Below are 15500 nucleotides of genomic sequence, written 5' to 3' on the forward strand. Positions count from 1 at the left end.
TGTGTAATATGGCCCCTCAGTGAGTTTGCAGATTGTCTTTTTTCTCTTATTTGTCCAAAACTGATATGAGCTGGGGGATTTTTCAGAGTGAATGATGATTTCATAAGGCAGAAGGAAGGGGAAAAAGTAGCTCACAATGGTAGAACCAGCAGATTTCTCGAATTGAAAATATATATGTTTAGTATAGTGTTTCTTATATTCGTTTGAACTATTGATTTGTGCAAAATTTGTTCAAATGACCAATTAAAAAGGTGCTGAAGGGGTAGTCTTCTCAAGAAAGATGGCCAGTATGCATGGTGTAATTTGGTCTGGATAAGAAGGTGGTTTTTAGGAAAGGGTACTAATACATTTTTTAAACACATTTGTACAGACCATTAAGCTAAGAAGTGTTTTTTTTTTGTTGTTTTTTTTGCAATTTGCCAGTAAAGTGGTAATGTTTCTACTTAAACCTTTTTACTGTTGTGAGCTCTTTATAATCGTTGTCATAATCTACAAAAATAGCCTGTAATTTCTAGCTTGGGGCTTATAGATAATCATTTTCTGTCCTTTCAGTGCACTTAGTGGTAAATGGATATTAGTCATTTGCGTTCCTATCATATATGATCTGTGTATTTGCTATGAGGACAGTATCCAGCATGCGTTGGGCGCAAGTCACCCTCTTGATAAGAATCCTTAAATTAGAAACAACTGTTGATGCGAACGTTCCCTCCTCTGTCCCTATGGTGCCTTGAAAACTGTACTTAAACAACACATGTACGTTGAAAGAAAAGTGGCTTGGAATTAAGAGAGCGGTGTTACCTCCAGGGCTCTGGCATCTGTAAGCCAAACCTCTGACTCCCTCATACATGGCTCATGTTTAAGTGATACATTTACTGTAGCACAGATTCATCTCAGCTAAAAGTCTAGACCCTTAGATCAGGAATAGGACAGACATGTATAGGACATTTTAGAACTTTCCCAAATTCTAATGAAAAAAATATTCCCCACAAACTGCACGGAACTACTGTACCCAATTTATTATATATTTTAGGAGTTGGAGTTGGTCCATTTTATACTGGCTACGACTCCCGACTCCACAGCCCTGGTTACCACTGATTCAGACGTTACTCACTTTGGGCCCCATTTATTAAAAGGGTTGCCCACTACTAGGACAACCCCTTCTCGATCTGAATGTTTGGTGCTGAAAAATAAAAACACTTATACTCTCCTCCTGTGCCGGCGCTGTTCCAGCGGTATCGGCGCTCTTGTTATGGCACGTGAGCCCCACTCCCAATCAGCGCTGGCATTTCTGTACCTGCCTTCGGACAAATCGAACATCAAGAAGAAGTCAGAGAGCAGCAACCGCCCTGACCTCCTGTTCATGTGGGTCTCCTGAGCGTGACAGCCTCATAGAAATACATGAAGCTGCCACGCTCTGGTCGGTAGAGCCGCAGTCAGGCCGTGCATTAGCAGTCTGTGCTTGGAGCGATACCTCTGATAAGACCGCCCACTGGACCTTTGAGCCTAGAGTGGACAGATTTATACTTTATTACTAAATTACTAATTCTCCTGAGTCTTTCTTTTTACAAAATGATGTATTAGACTTCTCATCTCCTCCTCATTATACCATGCTGCCCACAGACAATCAGGCCAATATGACAGGTCCCTTAAATGATGGGTTGTGTTACTGAGATCTGGTGGGCCATGTTGGGCTGTTTATGGTCTCTGCCTAGCAATCTAATCCATTATATCATTACATACCTAGTAGTAGGATTAGCTTTTCAGATGTCTGACACTCTAATAGCCGTAAATGACTTCTTAACATATTGTGCATGTTCTAAAGTGAAGACAAGACAAACTTTCATAGGATCCAGTCCTAAGTCCTCGCCCCTCTGCGGATTTGGAGGTGATGACAATGCCCTTGGCGCACAGAAGAGCCTCTTTCCATGGTCTTTTGTAAGTCAACGAGTCCTATAAATAATTGTGGGCTTGACTGGAATGTTCTCGCCCACCCGGATGAGAAAGGTTACGTGGCCATCCAGGGGATTGATAGGAATGCCGGCCGGCTACTTATGTGTGTGCACGGGCCAGCCACATGCATTAATACAACTTCAATCAAGTGATTATCTGCTCTCATTAGGATACAGCGCTGGTTACATTATGGAGATACAAGGACACCATCTGTCTGCAATGCGTCTGAGTGCAGCACGTGGACTGGCAGCATTTGTTTCTGTAAATTCCTCCTTTTCTGTTTGCAAAATGTCTTTTGTTTTTTCTTCTGCATTTTGCTTTAGCGGATCTTAGATGTTGTGGACGCAGCATTGATGACATTATAATTGACGTCACATTGTAGATCTGCACTGAATTGTGCGGAGGGGATTACATTAGGGACTGGTGTGACCTGTGACCTTGGCAATGAACTTGCTCTGAGCTATTCACCTTCCTGCATTCCCGTCATCCTCCAGCTAAAAGCTGCGCGTCTTACCGGCTCTGTGTTGTGCCGCAGGTTGCCACCCTCTGCCCTATAATTAGCCAGAAATTCTACCGCTATATTTAACTTTACTTCCATCGCTGTTTGGCATTTTTTAACAATACAAAACAAACTGCAACAGTGCTAAATAGTTGTTTGGGGAATTTTTTGTTGTATTTTGCAAAAAAAATTTTTTGTTCACAGCCTTTAAAACACGGTGCATTTCTTTTCCTGTCCTAAAATATATACAAAACAAAAAAGGTGTAAACTGTATAAAGATTTCATAATTCAAACTATATATTATTAAAGACATATTTTAGACCTGATGAGTCTGATGGACTCATTGTGAAAACCCATGTCAGAATAGCTGTATAGTCCTGATTAGTGATGAGTGAGCATCCTTGGATACCGAGTTATCCGAGTGTGCTCGGGTGCGGCTAGCGTAGCCGGCGTGCTTGAGTCAAATGCTCATCTACCCTCAGCCGCATGTATCGTGGCTGATGACAGCTGCTACACATGCGGAGAATGCCCCATACACTCATGTGTTGCGGGTGTGTATCGGGCATTCTCCGCATGTGTAGCGGCTGTTATCAGCCACGATACATGCGGCTGCGGGTACACGAGCATTTGACTCGAGCACGCCGGCTACGCTATGTGAACCCTAGCACTCTCTGATAACTCGATATCCTAGCATGCTCGCTCTTCACTAGTCCTGCTATTTAATGAAGCATTTTATGAATCCATTTTTAGACCATGTTCACACATTCAGTATTTGGTCAGTAATTAACATCCGTATCTGTAAGCCAAAACCAGGAGCGGGTGATAAATACAGAAGTGGTGATGTGTTTCTATTATACTTTTCCTCTGATTGTTCCACTCCTTGTTTAACTTACAAATACTTATGTAAAATACTGAACGTGTGAACGTGGCCTTAGTGTGAGAGAGAGCTCATCAGCCCAAGTGAATTCAGTCCCACCCAGCCGGACTGACAGCTGTAGCTTGTGCTGAGCAGTGTGAGATCTCAGCAGCAGCCATGAGGAGGGACACTGAGGAGCTGTCAGTCAGACAAGGTGGGTATGGATTGCGCTACAATTTCATAAAGGATTATACAGCCATTCTGACATGGATTTTCCAACATCAGGTCTACGAAATCTCTATAATAAGGTATGCAGTTTATATTGTGACATTTGTTCCCAGATCTGCTTTAAAAATGTTGCCATTTATGCATTGTATACAGCACATATGTTTCTCATAGGCAAAGCAACATCTGACAACAAAAAATGGTGGTAAAAGTATTGTGAAAAACACCACGGAAAAGTGGAATTTTCTTAAAAATGCTAGTCAAAGAGATATATTCAAGAAAAAAAACATGTCAGTATAGCACATTATGGGTCTGATTTGATCATCTGACTGCATTCACTTATACTGGATATTGATCTTGTTCATCTTCACTTTCGTGATCTCTGGATATTGAGGATGGGGGGTATTCACCATTGATATAAGTACGCAAATAGGTTGATACTTTTGAAGGTACATATCCAGGGTTGGGGGACGCCTCTGAGTATTCGAAGATCTCCCCCCAATAACGTCCCCAAAAACACAACGGAAGACGAGCAATCACTTGTCAATAGGATCTTTTTTTTTTATAGGTTAATTTAACCTAAAAGTCCTTAATAATTATATGTACTGCATGTTTAGTGATGACCGGATGCGCTTTCAATGCAATTAGAATAATTTTATCTGGTACTTCAAGGTGAAGACCAGTCTGAGTAGGAAAGTCTATCAGTCAGTCTGTCTGTCTCTACAACTCTCCGTTGCTGTCAGCACAATTTGCAGCGATGTTGCTCTGCTCTGTCGCTTTTTCTGATCTGTCGAAGCCCCTTTCCCCTCATTGCGGTTTTGTCTTGTTATATTTTGCTTTTGATCTTCTTGCCTGTGCTGCGTTACTGCTTTGTCAGCATTTCTTCTAGTGACAGCACGTTTCCTATAAAAGGAAAACCACAGTCAAAATAATCTGTATAAGTTTCTTTAGCTTCAACAAAATCATGGATGCCTTAAATTTTTTATGGACAGGGCAAAAAAGTGCCTTATTTTTACGTCCTGTCCTGTAATTAATGGACGGCTGGCAACCCTGGTCAGATGTGAGAATAAACCTGACAAATATTAATGCTGTCATTTATGAAGGAGCAGAAGGTTCGTTAGGACTGTATGATGAGATACACAGACTGTCCCTTATAGGAACGCTAAAAGGAAAGTGTAAATATTCTGATGATTACCACTTTACATATAAGGCTCCCAATTGTAACATTGCTATGCAAAAAAAGAAATTGGCACTGACTACCAGTGTGTTGGGTAGGCTTAAAGGGTCTGTCCACTTTGTGTCCGCAAACTTCTACATCCTTATAGCACGTGCACCGCACGCTTTCAGGCTTCTTCGGTGTTACCGGTGAGAGCGGGCGGTCAGGTGACTGCAAGAATGTGATTTGCGTCCTTCCTGCCACATTCCGACTAGAGGTGTCCGACCTTGCTCAGTTCACTTGTATTGAGTAAATCTGAGCACGTCTAGTCAGCATGTGACTGCATATATGCAAATTGTGTATTTGCTATCACTTGACTGCCCACTTTCCCCTTTTATCAGAAGACTGAATAACCCCTTTAATGTTGAACTTTGACCTGCACTAGTGGAGTTTGAGGATATTCTAGAGTTCTGGGTACCGAAAGAGCTTGGCCTACCCCTGTTTGGGTCTATGACGGAAGATAATTTAATGACGGGCAGTGACACCGTAATGTTGCTTAGACTGGGCTTGGTGTCTGTAAAGAGTTTTTGAAGTACAAGAATTTGATGTGAAAGAAGAGAAGGCAGCCACCTTTATTCCAATCGAAAAGAAGAAATAATTGTGAAAATGGTCGACAGGGTAACATAATGATCTTTATGAAATTTTGGACTTGATGGATGTCTGTTTGAGTTCATTATGATGATGCAGTATTATTTGGTAAGGACTCTTGAGTTTTCCGTATGTCTTTCCAGAAGACATTTTGAGATTGTGTATAGATTCCCCTTATCTTGTCAGCCTTTGAACTTTGAGATTTTGAGCTTTGGCCTTGATCTTATGAAGACTATTTGACTTGAGAATCATCTCCTTCTCCCTATGCTCTAATATGATGGTTTATTTCTTATACTGGACAACCCGCCACTTGTGTCGGGAAATAATAAGCTCTCGGTAGACTGCACCTCCAGCTGTTTACCTGTTGTGTCCCTTGCGGTGTGACCCATGTGTATTCTGTCTGATCTCTGGGGACCTCTATAATGTCCCAGCATTACTCGTCATAGCAGCATTTCCCGCTGACACGAGCAGTTGACATGTTTGTTGTTTTGTCATGCCAGGCTTTATTCTGTACGACAGGTGGAAAGAATTACAGGGTTTAATGCCATGCGGATTCTAGCTTTTTAATGAGAAGTTATCGTATGTCATCGTAAAACTAAACTAGACTTATTTATTGTCTACAGGTTGGCATTTCTTGAGCAAGGGCATTTGCCGTTAAGCTAAAGTTGTTGCCAGTCTGCCCCTTTAAAGGCCACTATGCACATTAGAGCATCTGTCATTTCCCAGCTGAAACTCTTTCGGGTACGTGTACACGATCAGTAATCGCTGCGGATTGAACGCCGTGCAACCCGCAGCGGCCAGGTGTTACCGCATAGTGGATGGGATTTCAAGAAATCTCATACCCACTGTGCGTCTCCGTGCTCCTGCGGATCACCAGTGGACACGGACATGCGGCGCGTCTTTACAGACCACACTATGTCAATTTCTCTTGTGGAGACCCTAGTCTCCTTAAGAGAAATAAGATCACTGTAATGTATAGGATGCGGTGAATCCGCATGGTTCAGTGAACACATGCAGATTCACCTGCGTGCAGCGCTTTGGACGCAGCATAAAGTATACTGCTTTCAAAGCGCTGACAATACCGACCGTGTGCACATACCCTTCCTATTTTCCCGTCTATATGACAGAACGTTTTTTTTTTATACAGTATCAACGGCCAAAAAAGGCCAACTGCTTTTCTGCTATTTCAGAGTATGGATTATGTTCTTGAAGAGGTTTTCCATGATTTATAGGAAAAATGTAGTGAAGAACAAGAAATGGATTTAAAAAAACAAACACCAACCTATACTCTCCCTTTCAATCCCCCACCACTTCTCCAGTTCCTCATGGTCTCTGCTTAATTCGTGCCATACATCTTACACATGACTGCTGAAACTAATCACTTGCTGTCATTGGCTGCAGCGGTCACATGAATGTTGTACAATGGGTGATTGCTTCTGGAGGACAGTAGAGACCGTCGGACGCCTCTGGAATGGCAGTTTTGGTGCAGCAGGGCTGCATACACAGAGCACATACATACAGAGATATGTGTACACAAACAACATGCATACAGAGAGATGCAGAGATAATGCACCTTCTCATGCTGCACATAACACATCTGCATCTCTGGCTGCTATGGGCATAAAAGGGGACAAACTTATGGTGTGGCCCCCATGCTCCCCTGACCTCAACCCCATTCAGAACCTATGGAGCATCATCAAAAGGAGTGTCTATGATGGCGGGAGGCAGTTCACATCTAAGCAACAGCTCTGGGAGGGTATTCTGTCCTCATGCAAAACAATTAAAGCAGAAACCATCCAAAACCTGACAAATTCAATGGACGAGAGAGTTCAGAAGCTCCTTTCGAACAAGGGGTCCTATGTGCAAATGTAACATCACCTAGAATAAAGTTTTGAGTTGAAAACTGTTTGATTTCAGTTTGTAATAACCTGCTAATGCTTATAATTTCAAAAATGACCATTTTTTTGTTCTTTATTAAAATGAAAAGGTTGAAAACTCTGCTGTGCATAATAATTTGGAACATGCATTTTGAGTGCAGTTTGAGTGTTTTATTTTTTTAAAAATATACTGTTATCATAGGCAGTTTGTACAAAAACCTTTCAATTGTACTCTAATAGTTATTTGACTGGAAAATTACAATGACTGCAATTCATATAGGTAATTTGGGAAAATCTGAGAAAATATTATTTGCATAATAATTTGGAACACAGTGTATGTATACACAGAGCACATACATACAAAGATATATGTGTAAACACAGAGATCACAAACGTACACTATGGAGGAATTGCCACTCCTCTTCTTCAGGTCTTCTAGACTCCCACAGGGTAGAGAATCTGACACATCACCATGATGACACCAAACATCCTGAAACACTCTCAACATCGGAAACTGGACTGATAATGCAGAATTGCTATTATCAATGTAGTTTCTGCTGCATACGGCACATGATAGGGACCGCTAAAGGAGTGGGGGCCCTGGGCAATTGCCCAGTTCCCCCCCATCCCACCCTCTAACATCAGCCCAAGGCAGGCGATTAAAGAGGTGAGTACTGTATATATATTTTTACTATTCAGTCCATTTCATGTTGGCTTTATGAATACAGCCAAGCACAGTGCTGAGGGTCTGTCGGATGCCTTTTGTCTTTTGAGATGCACATAATGGTGTCTGTTGAAAGCAATTAGCACCAGAACGGCTAACTTCTCCCTTTGCCACCATTCCTGTACAGGCAGCGGTAGGCTCCTGTGCTTCCATATTGATGATTCCACCCCGCCGTCATTACCTGATCATCTTCACTTGGGTTTTGAAGTGTGTTAAGCCCCCATCACACTAAGCGAGATCGCTAGCGAGATCGCTGCTGAGTCACAAGTTTTGTGACGCAATAGTGACCTCAGCAGCGATCTGGCTACGTTTGACACTTAGCAGTGACCAGGCCCCTGCTGTGAGATCGCTGGTCGTGTCGAAATGGCCTGGACCATTTTTTGATCGTTGAGGCCCCGCTGGGTAGCATGCATCGGTGTGTTTGACACCTTACCAACGACCTCGTTGGCGACTCAGAACTGAGACACATAGGCGTGAATTTGCGTTGCATCGTTATACAGGTCGCTACGGGTCGCCGTATCGTTGCTGCGTCATTGGGAAGATCTGACTGTTTGACATCTCACCATAGACCACGCAACAACGATCCCTGCCAGGTCGTATCGTTGTCGGGATCGCTGTAGCGTCGCTAAGTGTGACGGTACCTTTACAGAAGACTCTTCTCAATAACTGGCATGACTCTGCTGGTGGGGTATTCCTCAAGCCCATCAGCATTGGTGGTAACCGCAGGTGAGGAAAATGACATAGTGTAGTTGAATGCATTTTACATTTTTACGTGGAATAAAAATGGCTTAATACTAGTCTAGTGGACTGGAAAACAACTTTAATTAGTCAATTACCTGTTGGAGAATTCCATTAAAGCTTTCATGTAGGGAGTAGCAGAGCTGTGCTGACAGCCATGTACCATGGCTAGATATTGTCGATAAAAGCACTCGTGAACGCTGCAGACTTCTATAATGAAGATTATCAAATAATTCATATCTAAGGCAGTGTTCTCACAGTTTTTTAAAGCGTTCAAAAACGATAGAGACCTCTATTGACTTTTTTGGAGTTTTTCTTTTTCTGAAGAGGTTTTGAAATTTTTTTTAAAAAAATTTCCCTGAAACTTTTTTTTTTTTGTAGTCTTTTTGAATTTGACCATACCAAGTTGGGAGAGATTTCCTTCCGGATCTGTTTCCGTGAAGTGACTTGAACTTTTTTTTTTTTCACCAGATGTTTTTGAAAACCTTTTCAGGAAATATAAAATGCTCAAACTACTCTTCATACAAAAAGCAAGATGGATTTGCCATGCAATTGAGTAGGAGGCGTTTTCCAAGAATTTTAAAAACCGGGCAATATTTTTTTTTCTTGTGCTTTTGTTTTTTTTTTTTTATCCTTTTTCCAAGGACTGTGACTTTTCTATTTTTTTTCCTCAATGTAGCAATATGAGGTTGTACTTTTGAATGACTCCATTCCCTTCCCCATTTTACAATGCAATGTATTAGAAAACGGGAAAAAAAAAATCTAAGTGTGACCAAATTGCGAAAAAAAAGCACAATTCCACACTTGTTTTTTTTTGGGTTTTACTTTTACAAAGTTTATTATACAGTAATAATGACCCAGCAATCTCATTCTCCAACTCAGTATGATTATGTCAATACTAAATACAATACAGTGCCACCATTTAACCAGTGCTCGTCTATTAAGGTTTCTTTTTTTTTGAGTTGTCTCCTTCTGTTTGGTTTTTCTTCTTTGGGCATTCAATACCAAACATTCATATATATATTTTTTTTATTATTTTTTTTTTCTTTAAGTCGTGGCAATAATTTGGAAATTTGTAAAATAAAAAAAATTGTTCTTTGTCGCCGTTTTTGAGACCCATAACATTTTCATTTTTCGGTCTATGGAGCTGTGCGAGGGCTTATTTTTTTCATGGCAAGATTATGTTTTTATTGATACCATTAGAGATTGTATCTACTATGTGTTGATTGCTTCTTGTTGCATTTTTTGGGACTATTTCAGTGGCTGAAAATCCACAATTTTGGATTTTGATTTTCTTTTTCTTACTAAAGTGTTCACTGATTGGGTTAATCAATTAATTTTTTTTATAGATTGGACTTTTGTTGATGTGGAGATACCACATGTATTTTTTTTAATCATATACGTCTCAAGCTATTATATATTATACATATTTTTTTATCATTTATTTCATATTTTTGAGAATTTGTTTTATTTATTTTTTTTACTGTATTTTATAGTCCCCTTAGGGGACTTGAACCTGCGATCATCCAATCGCTTGTGCTGTATACAGCAATGTTGTAAAATTCATGGTCTCCTATGAAAGCTAGCCGCAGATCTTCATAGGTGCACCATCATGACAGGTATGGGAGTCTTCATCAGGCCCCTGACAGTCATGGCACCCTGAGATCACTTTGCGAAGTGGCAATGAGCATGTAGAACGGCATGGCCCCCGAACCATGTGCTGTGAATACCTTTGTCAAAGATCCTTTTTGCTAAAAGGGTCCCTCAACATTAAGCTGATCACAGAGAGATCCATCAAAGAGGACCGGCCAATTAGATTCAAGATGTAACTTTTCAGTTGGTGTAAATCATGCCGTTCTCCTGAATCTGGCATTGCTTTTCTTTTGTTCCTGTACTTATCCATTCTTAATAAATTGACCTATCTTTCATGTATATCAATTTAATCTAGTTTACGAAGTGGGCGTCATCCTTAAAATGTCCACAGAAAAGAGTTGAGGACCCCACCCACTTGGCCGACAAGATTAAATTTACATAAAAGGAAGAGGGGGCCATATCTCAGGATTGCAGAGGCGCAGGAACAAAATTAAAAACATCACCAGATTCAGAAGAACAGCGGAATTTACACCAGATTAAAAAAATACATATTTCTGGCAAGTCTTTACTTTAAGTGTAGATAGACTCCTTCCTTGTGCTTACAGATGGGAATACCCACCTGACGGCCCACATTGATATGCATGCGCCCCCTCTTTTATTTTTTCCTTACAGTGAATATGCAGTTTATTAATAGTCTTTTATTGTAACCTCTAAAGCTCTTAAGATTGAAGAAATGGCTGGAAATCTGCATCACCATTCAACTCCTCAGAAATCGAATCTAGCGGAAGAGGCAGTTGCGTTACTGGGATTGTTCTTTACACTATAAATACAATTTTCATTTAATATTAATTGTTTTTCACCTCCTCAACTCTCAGACAGCTGCGATAATTGTGGTAATCTGATTTTATATAAACGAATGAATTGGTCACTGCATTAATATACACATCTGGCGGACTTCCTTGGCTTTCCTTTCTCATCACCCTCCTGTATTCTCAGGGCTAAGACTCCAGGAATGATTGAGGTTTCTCGTTAGCCAGGAGGCTTCAGCAATGCACAGGCAGAATCAAATAGCAATTTTCCATGGCTGTAGGTATCTTATGATTGTCATGGTTATAAATCCCAATGAGTGACAACTCATTTTGACACCAGCCACAAGGTATAATAGCTGTAGTCACATGTAGAGAAGAAGATATGCCCTATACCAGCACTGAAATATATCTTTACTTTGATTAATGCTAGAAGGAAAAACTTCTGATATTGTACACTTCCAGCTATGTATATTTATAGATGGAGAGAATGAGAGAACGATAGATAGAAAACTATAGAAAGCTGTAGATAGAGCAAGCTATAATGTGCCTGTTTGATGCAGAACTTTCATCGTCGGCCCCTGAAGTTCACGACTATTAGATAATAATTGGATAAAGATTAATTTAGTTGCACCATGCCCCCCCCCTTATTTCCCACCAGACCATAGAGTTCTTAAAGTATAGGCGTTGCTCACTTCTTCATTGGTAAGTGAGTGGAGCCAATTAAGTCACGTCTGCAGATGCGGCAGGAGCATGTGCGCAAGACCTTTCAGTTAGAGATGAGCGGATCGATCCGCAGATGATCGAGTTCGAGTCGAATTTCTTCACATTCATGGTGAATTTGAACATTTTGAGATCTGATTTGAGGTTCACCAAAAAAAAAAAAAAAAACTTCCCAGGCACCATTTCCCAGATTGCTGAAGCAATAAGTCTCCAGAAGCCGCTTCTGAAAGCACTCTCCCTATGCAGAACACATGCATGCTCCACCAAAGTGCGCGTGCGCGTGCACGTGTATGGTGAGGGGTTGGAAGAGATATCCAAGATGCACGGCCCCCTTTACTTTCTCACCCCCTTTATTGTGCTGGTTTGCCCACATGTTAAGTGTAGACGCCCTTCCGCTACTTACCTGTACACAGCGGATTACTTGCAGTGAAAGTCAGTGTCTTCTGTAACATGCCACATTTCCTTATCGATGAACTGAAAGAAAAAGCAAATCGTACCTGGTATCTAAACTATCACAGAATAAAGCTGGAAAAAGAAAATTTAAGACAAAACCACAATTGTTGCACCCCTTAGCTGCCATTGCCCCCACGTAACCCTCGCCCCTGTTTATAGGAACTATTTAACATACTTTGGGAAGGTTTATGGTACATCTAGATCAGCGTTTCCCAACTCTGTCCTCCTGGCCCCCAACAGATAATGTATTCAGGATTTCCTTAGTATTTCACAGGTGAGAGAATCTGTGGCATTGTCTGATTCCTTAATAATAATCCCATCACCTGTGCAATACTAAGGAAATCCTGAAAGCATGATGTGCTGGGGGTCTTGAGAACCGGAGTTTGGGAAACACTGGACTAGATCCTTGCGGTGTCACCATATTATAAGGGTGACTTTATATTCAGCAATACTGTTGTAGCAGATGTTTAGCACTTCTGGGAATCTTTTATTTTTGCAGTTTGTTCTCTTTGTATCTTACTAATTTATGCCAAACTATCTCCAGAAGGAAAATATTAATTTGCTGCGTGTACCTAAATCTGTTCATCTCCGGCTCCATCTCCAGAGGGATGAAGTGACACAGCAGTCCGGCTCGTGACGCCTTTTCTGATATATTTTCTTTGAAACAGTCCTAATTAACAGTTTCTCTTGATGTGTCTGTACAATTAGACCATTCCTGCATCATAGACACAGGGAGAGGGGGATCGTTCTTCCTTGTGCTACATGCCCCTGGAAAAGAATGCAGGGCTGCTGACAATGTTATTTTTTCCAATACACAAAAGAAGGGGAAAAATTAGGGGTAACTTGATCTTGGTTGGACACTGCTTGCATGCTGTTAACGGTTTCCATCTGCCGGCTATTCTAGTAACTCGGAGCATTTTCTTTTCTTTCCCCTCTCTGTTATCTGTCTTCTCTCCACCGCTCTTCTGTTTCTCTTCCTCCCATTATTTTCAACATATGTCATCCTCTGTTCCATGAATCTCCTGTCTTTCCTATCATCCCTCCTACCTCCCTTATCTGTACCCCTCAATCTCTACATCCGCAGCTCCACTGAGGAAAGCAAAGTTTGTGGAGAGCCCCAGAATTCCGGAATCTGAATTGGGATCCCCAACTCTTGGCTCATCCCAGAAACTGGACGCTGATGCATACCTGTTGGGTAAGTGAGATCCCACCCACGTGGATTTCCACTGATTCCGATAGAACAATACGAATATTTTCAGTATGATAAGAATATGCCACACAGGACTGATTCTCTGACTGATTTTTGGCTATGGAAATGCCGCTGATTTCAGCCTTTGCTATGGATTTAAAATCTGCAGCGTCAATTTAGCATGCAGATTTATTTGGCAGAGAGTGGTTGAGATTTTGTTCATTCTCATCCACTTTGCGGAATATATGGCTGCGTCTGCGCAATATCTGCCGCATATTAAAATACCAGTAGATATTTGCCACGTGGAAACCTTTAGAAAAATAAATGCTACTTTTTGTGGGTTACTGACCAGATTACATTCAAATTGCCTCTTCAGAGATGATGACTTGAACTCTATAGTGCCACCTATTGGAAGCAGCAATCCTACAAGTCACAATCAACCCTTTAACGAGTCTTGCAATATGACTTAGGATAAAAGCCAAATCAAAATCTCAATTCGCAGACACGATGTTTCGGGCTATTGTCCCTAGTCAGTGCAAAGTATGAGAACTGATTTGGCTAGATGAGAGGCTCTGGACTGGGGTGACTAGACTATAATTACATTCTCCCAGTAATCTCAATCTTGCAGGATGCTGAACCATCAGAGCTTTCTGTATGACTGATACGTGCACATGATGTCTGTTACAGGTGCATTACGCTTTTTTTTTTTTTTTTTTAAAAAAAGCTAAAAAAGCCATACAGAAGGAATATATACGCTGCAATGTAAAAATGACTTGCTGCATGTATGTGAAGTCTTTTTTAACCACTTTGGGGCTTCTAAAGCTGCAAACCAGTTAACCAGTGCATCCTTCTGGCGGCTTCCGCTTGAAAGCCGCTCACTAACAATACATACAGTTTAAGAAAAAAAAATGTTTTGCCGCAAAAGACATCATCAGAGACATAAAAAAAAAAGATACTTCAGGAAAATGCCAGCAGTGTTTTTCCTAAAGTGTCTTTTGTATAAAAAACTCAAAAAGATATCTTGTACACATACTCTACTGAATGCCTGGCTATAGGATTTTTCCAAATAATCTGTTAGTTTTCGTGTGCAGTTTTTTGTTTTATTCTAGATGTAGGTTCTGTTCACATTTAGCCTTTCCGTTATTTGTGAAATGGCATTCCAATCTTGTACATATATACACATATATTTCACCTATGGGACCTGGTTCTTTCTCGACATCAGGGCCCTGACGCGCGCTGCCAATACGCAGTGAATGGTAATTCCTATTCACTTGTATAAGAATATCGACCACCTCTTCACTGACGGTGTCGCATGATGGTGCCCATCCTCTTGGTATATGCAGGTGCCATTGGCCAGACCCACCTCTACTGTACATTGATGGTATCTCATAATTGTACATTATTGGAATAACCCCTTTAATGCCAAAAATAGCGCAGTCCGCACCGTTATTCTTGACACCAAAAAATGCCCGTTCACTGATAGACCTTAATAAACTCAAAATGTATCCTTCAGAGCTGTAATGGCTCAATTATGTGACAAAATAATGGAACCGGGATCTAGGATATTCATTATGTGAAATTTCCATTAGCAAGCATTTTAGGGAAAAAATGAATAGAGTAAATATGTGTGCAGCGGATCAGTAGGAGCTTCTTCCTTATCATCCCTGTCCTTTCTTCCCCTGTCATCCTATCTCCTTCACTTCCTTTATATTCGGAGCACGCACTTCAGACTACACACTGGATAGTTTTCCACCATGAAGGGTAATGATGCCACAAGAGAGCGGCCAGAATAATATTGGGGTCAGAGGTGGGACAGCAGGCGAGAGAACATCACGTTCTTCTCTAGATAACTTTTATACTCCTCGAAAGGGCAAGAGAGAAAAGGCAATAAAATATTCTGTTTATGTGACGTGTTGACTTACGATCGATGTCTACAAACTGCGTCAAGCAAGAGCAGTAACACTGCGGGTACTTGGGATATCGGCACAGCCTTTCCTTATAGAGGCAGGATTCTTTGGACATACATATGTGTTAACGCTTATGCAGTATTGGTGGGTGTCCAC

At 41.0% G+C, this 15500-nt stretch overlaps 1 protein-coding gene and 1 long non-coding RNA gene across 10 annotated transcripts in view; one reads left to right on the top strand and one right to left on the bottom strand.

Annotated features, from left to right (window-relative positions):
- The window catches only part of TANC2 (tetratricopeptide repeat, ankyrin repeat and coiled-coil containing 2), a 483567-nt gene that overhangs the window by 386738 nt on the left and 81329 nt on the right, over positions 1-15500 (top strand). For 8 of the 9 annotated variants that reach the window (XM_073683149.1, XM_073683148.1, XM_073683153.1 and 5 more), the window contains one exon: positions 13333-13443. The exons of the other annotated variant lie outside the window; for it this stretch is intronic. In XM_073683149.1, coding sequence (XP_073539250.1) covers positions 13333-13443 — 111 coding nt within the window. The remainder of the gene's footprint in view (positions 1-13332; positions 13444-15500) is intronic. 9 annotated transcript variants of the gene reach the window in all.
- Positions 3864-15500, bottom strand: part of LOC141272433 (uncharacterized) — a 66944-nt gene continuing 55307 nt past the window's right edge. The window contains exons 2-3 of the long non-coding RNA XR_012322009.1: positions 12199-12269; positions 3864-4433 (exon numbers count right to left, since the gene is read on the bottom strand). This is a non-coding gene — a long non-coding RNA (uncharacterized lncRNA). The remainder of the gene's footprint in view (positions 4434-12198; positions 12270-15500) is intronic.

The sequence above is a fragment of the Phyllobates terribilis genome, unplaced genomic scaffold, assembly GCF_046119375.1.
Source record: "Phyllobates terribilis strain yellow unplaced genomic scaffold, ASM4611937v1 Scaffold_5__5_contigs__length_657084704, whole genome shotgun sequence".
Taxonomy (NCBI): domain Eukaryota; kingdom Metazoa; phylum Chordata; class Amphibia; order Anura; family Dendrobatidae; genus Phyllobates; species Phyllobates terribilis.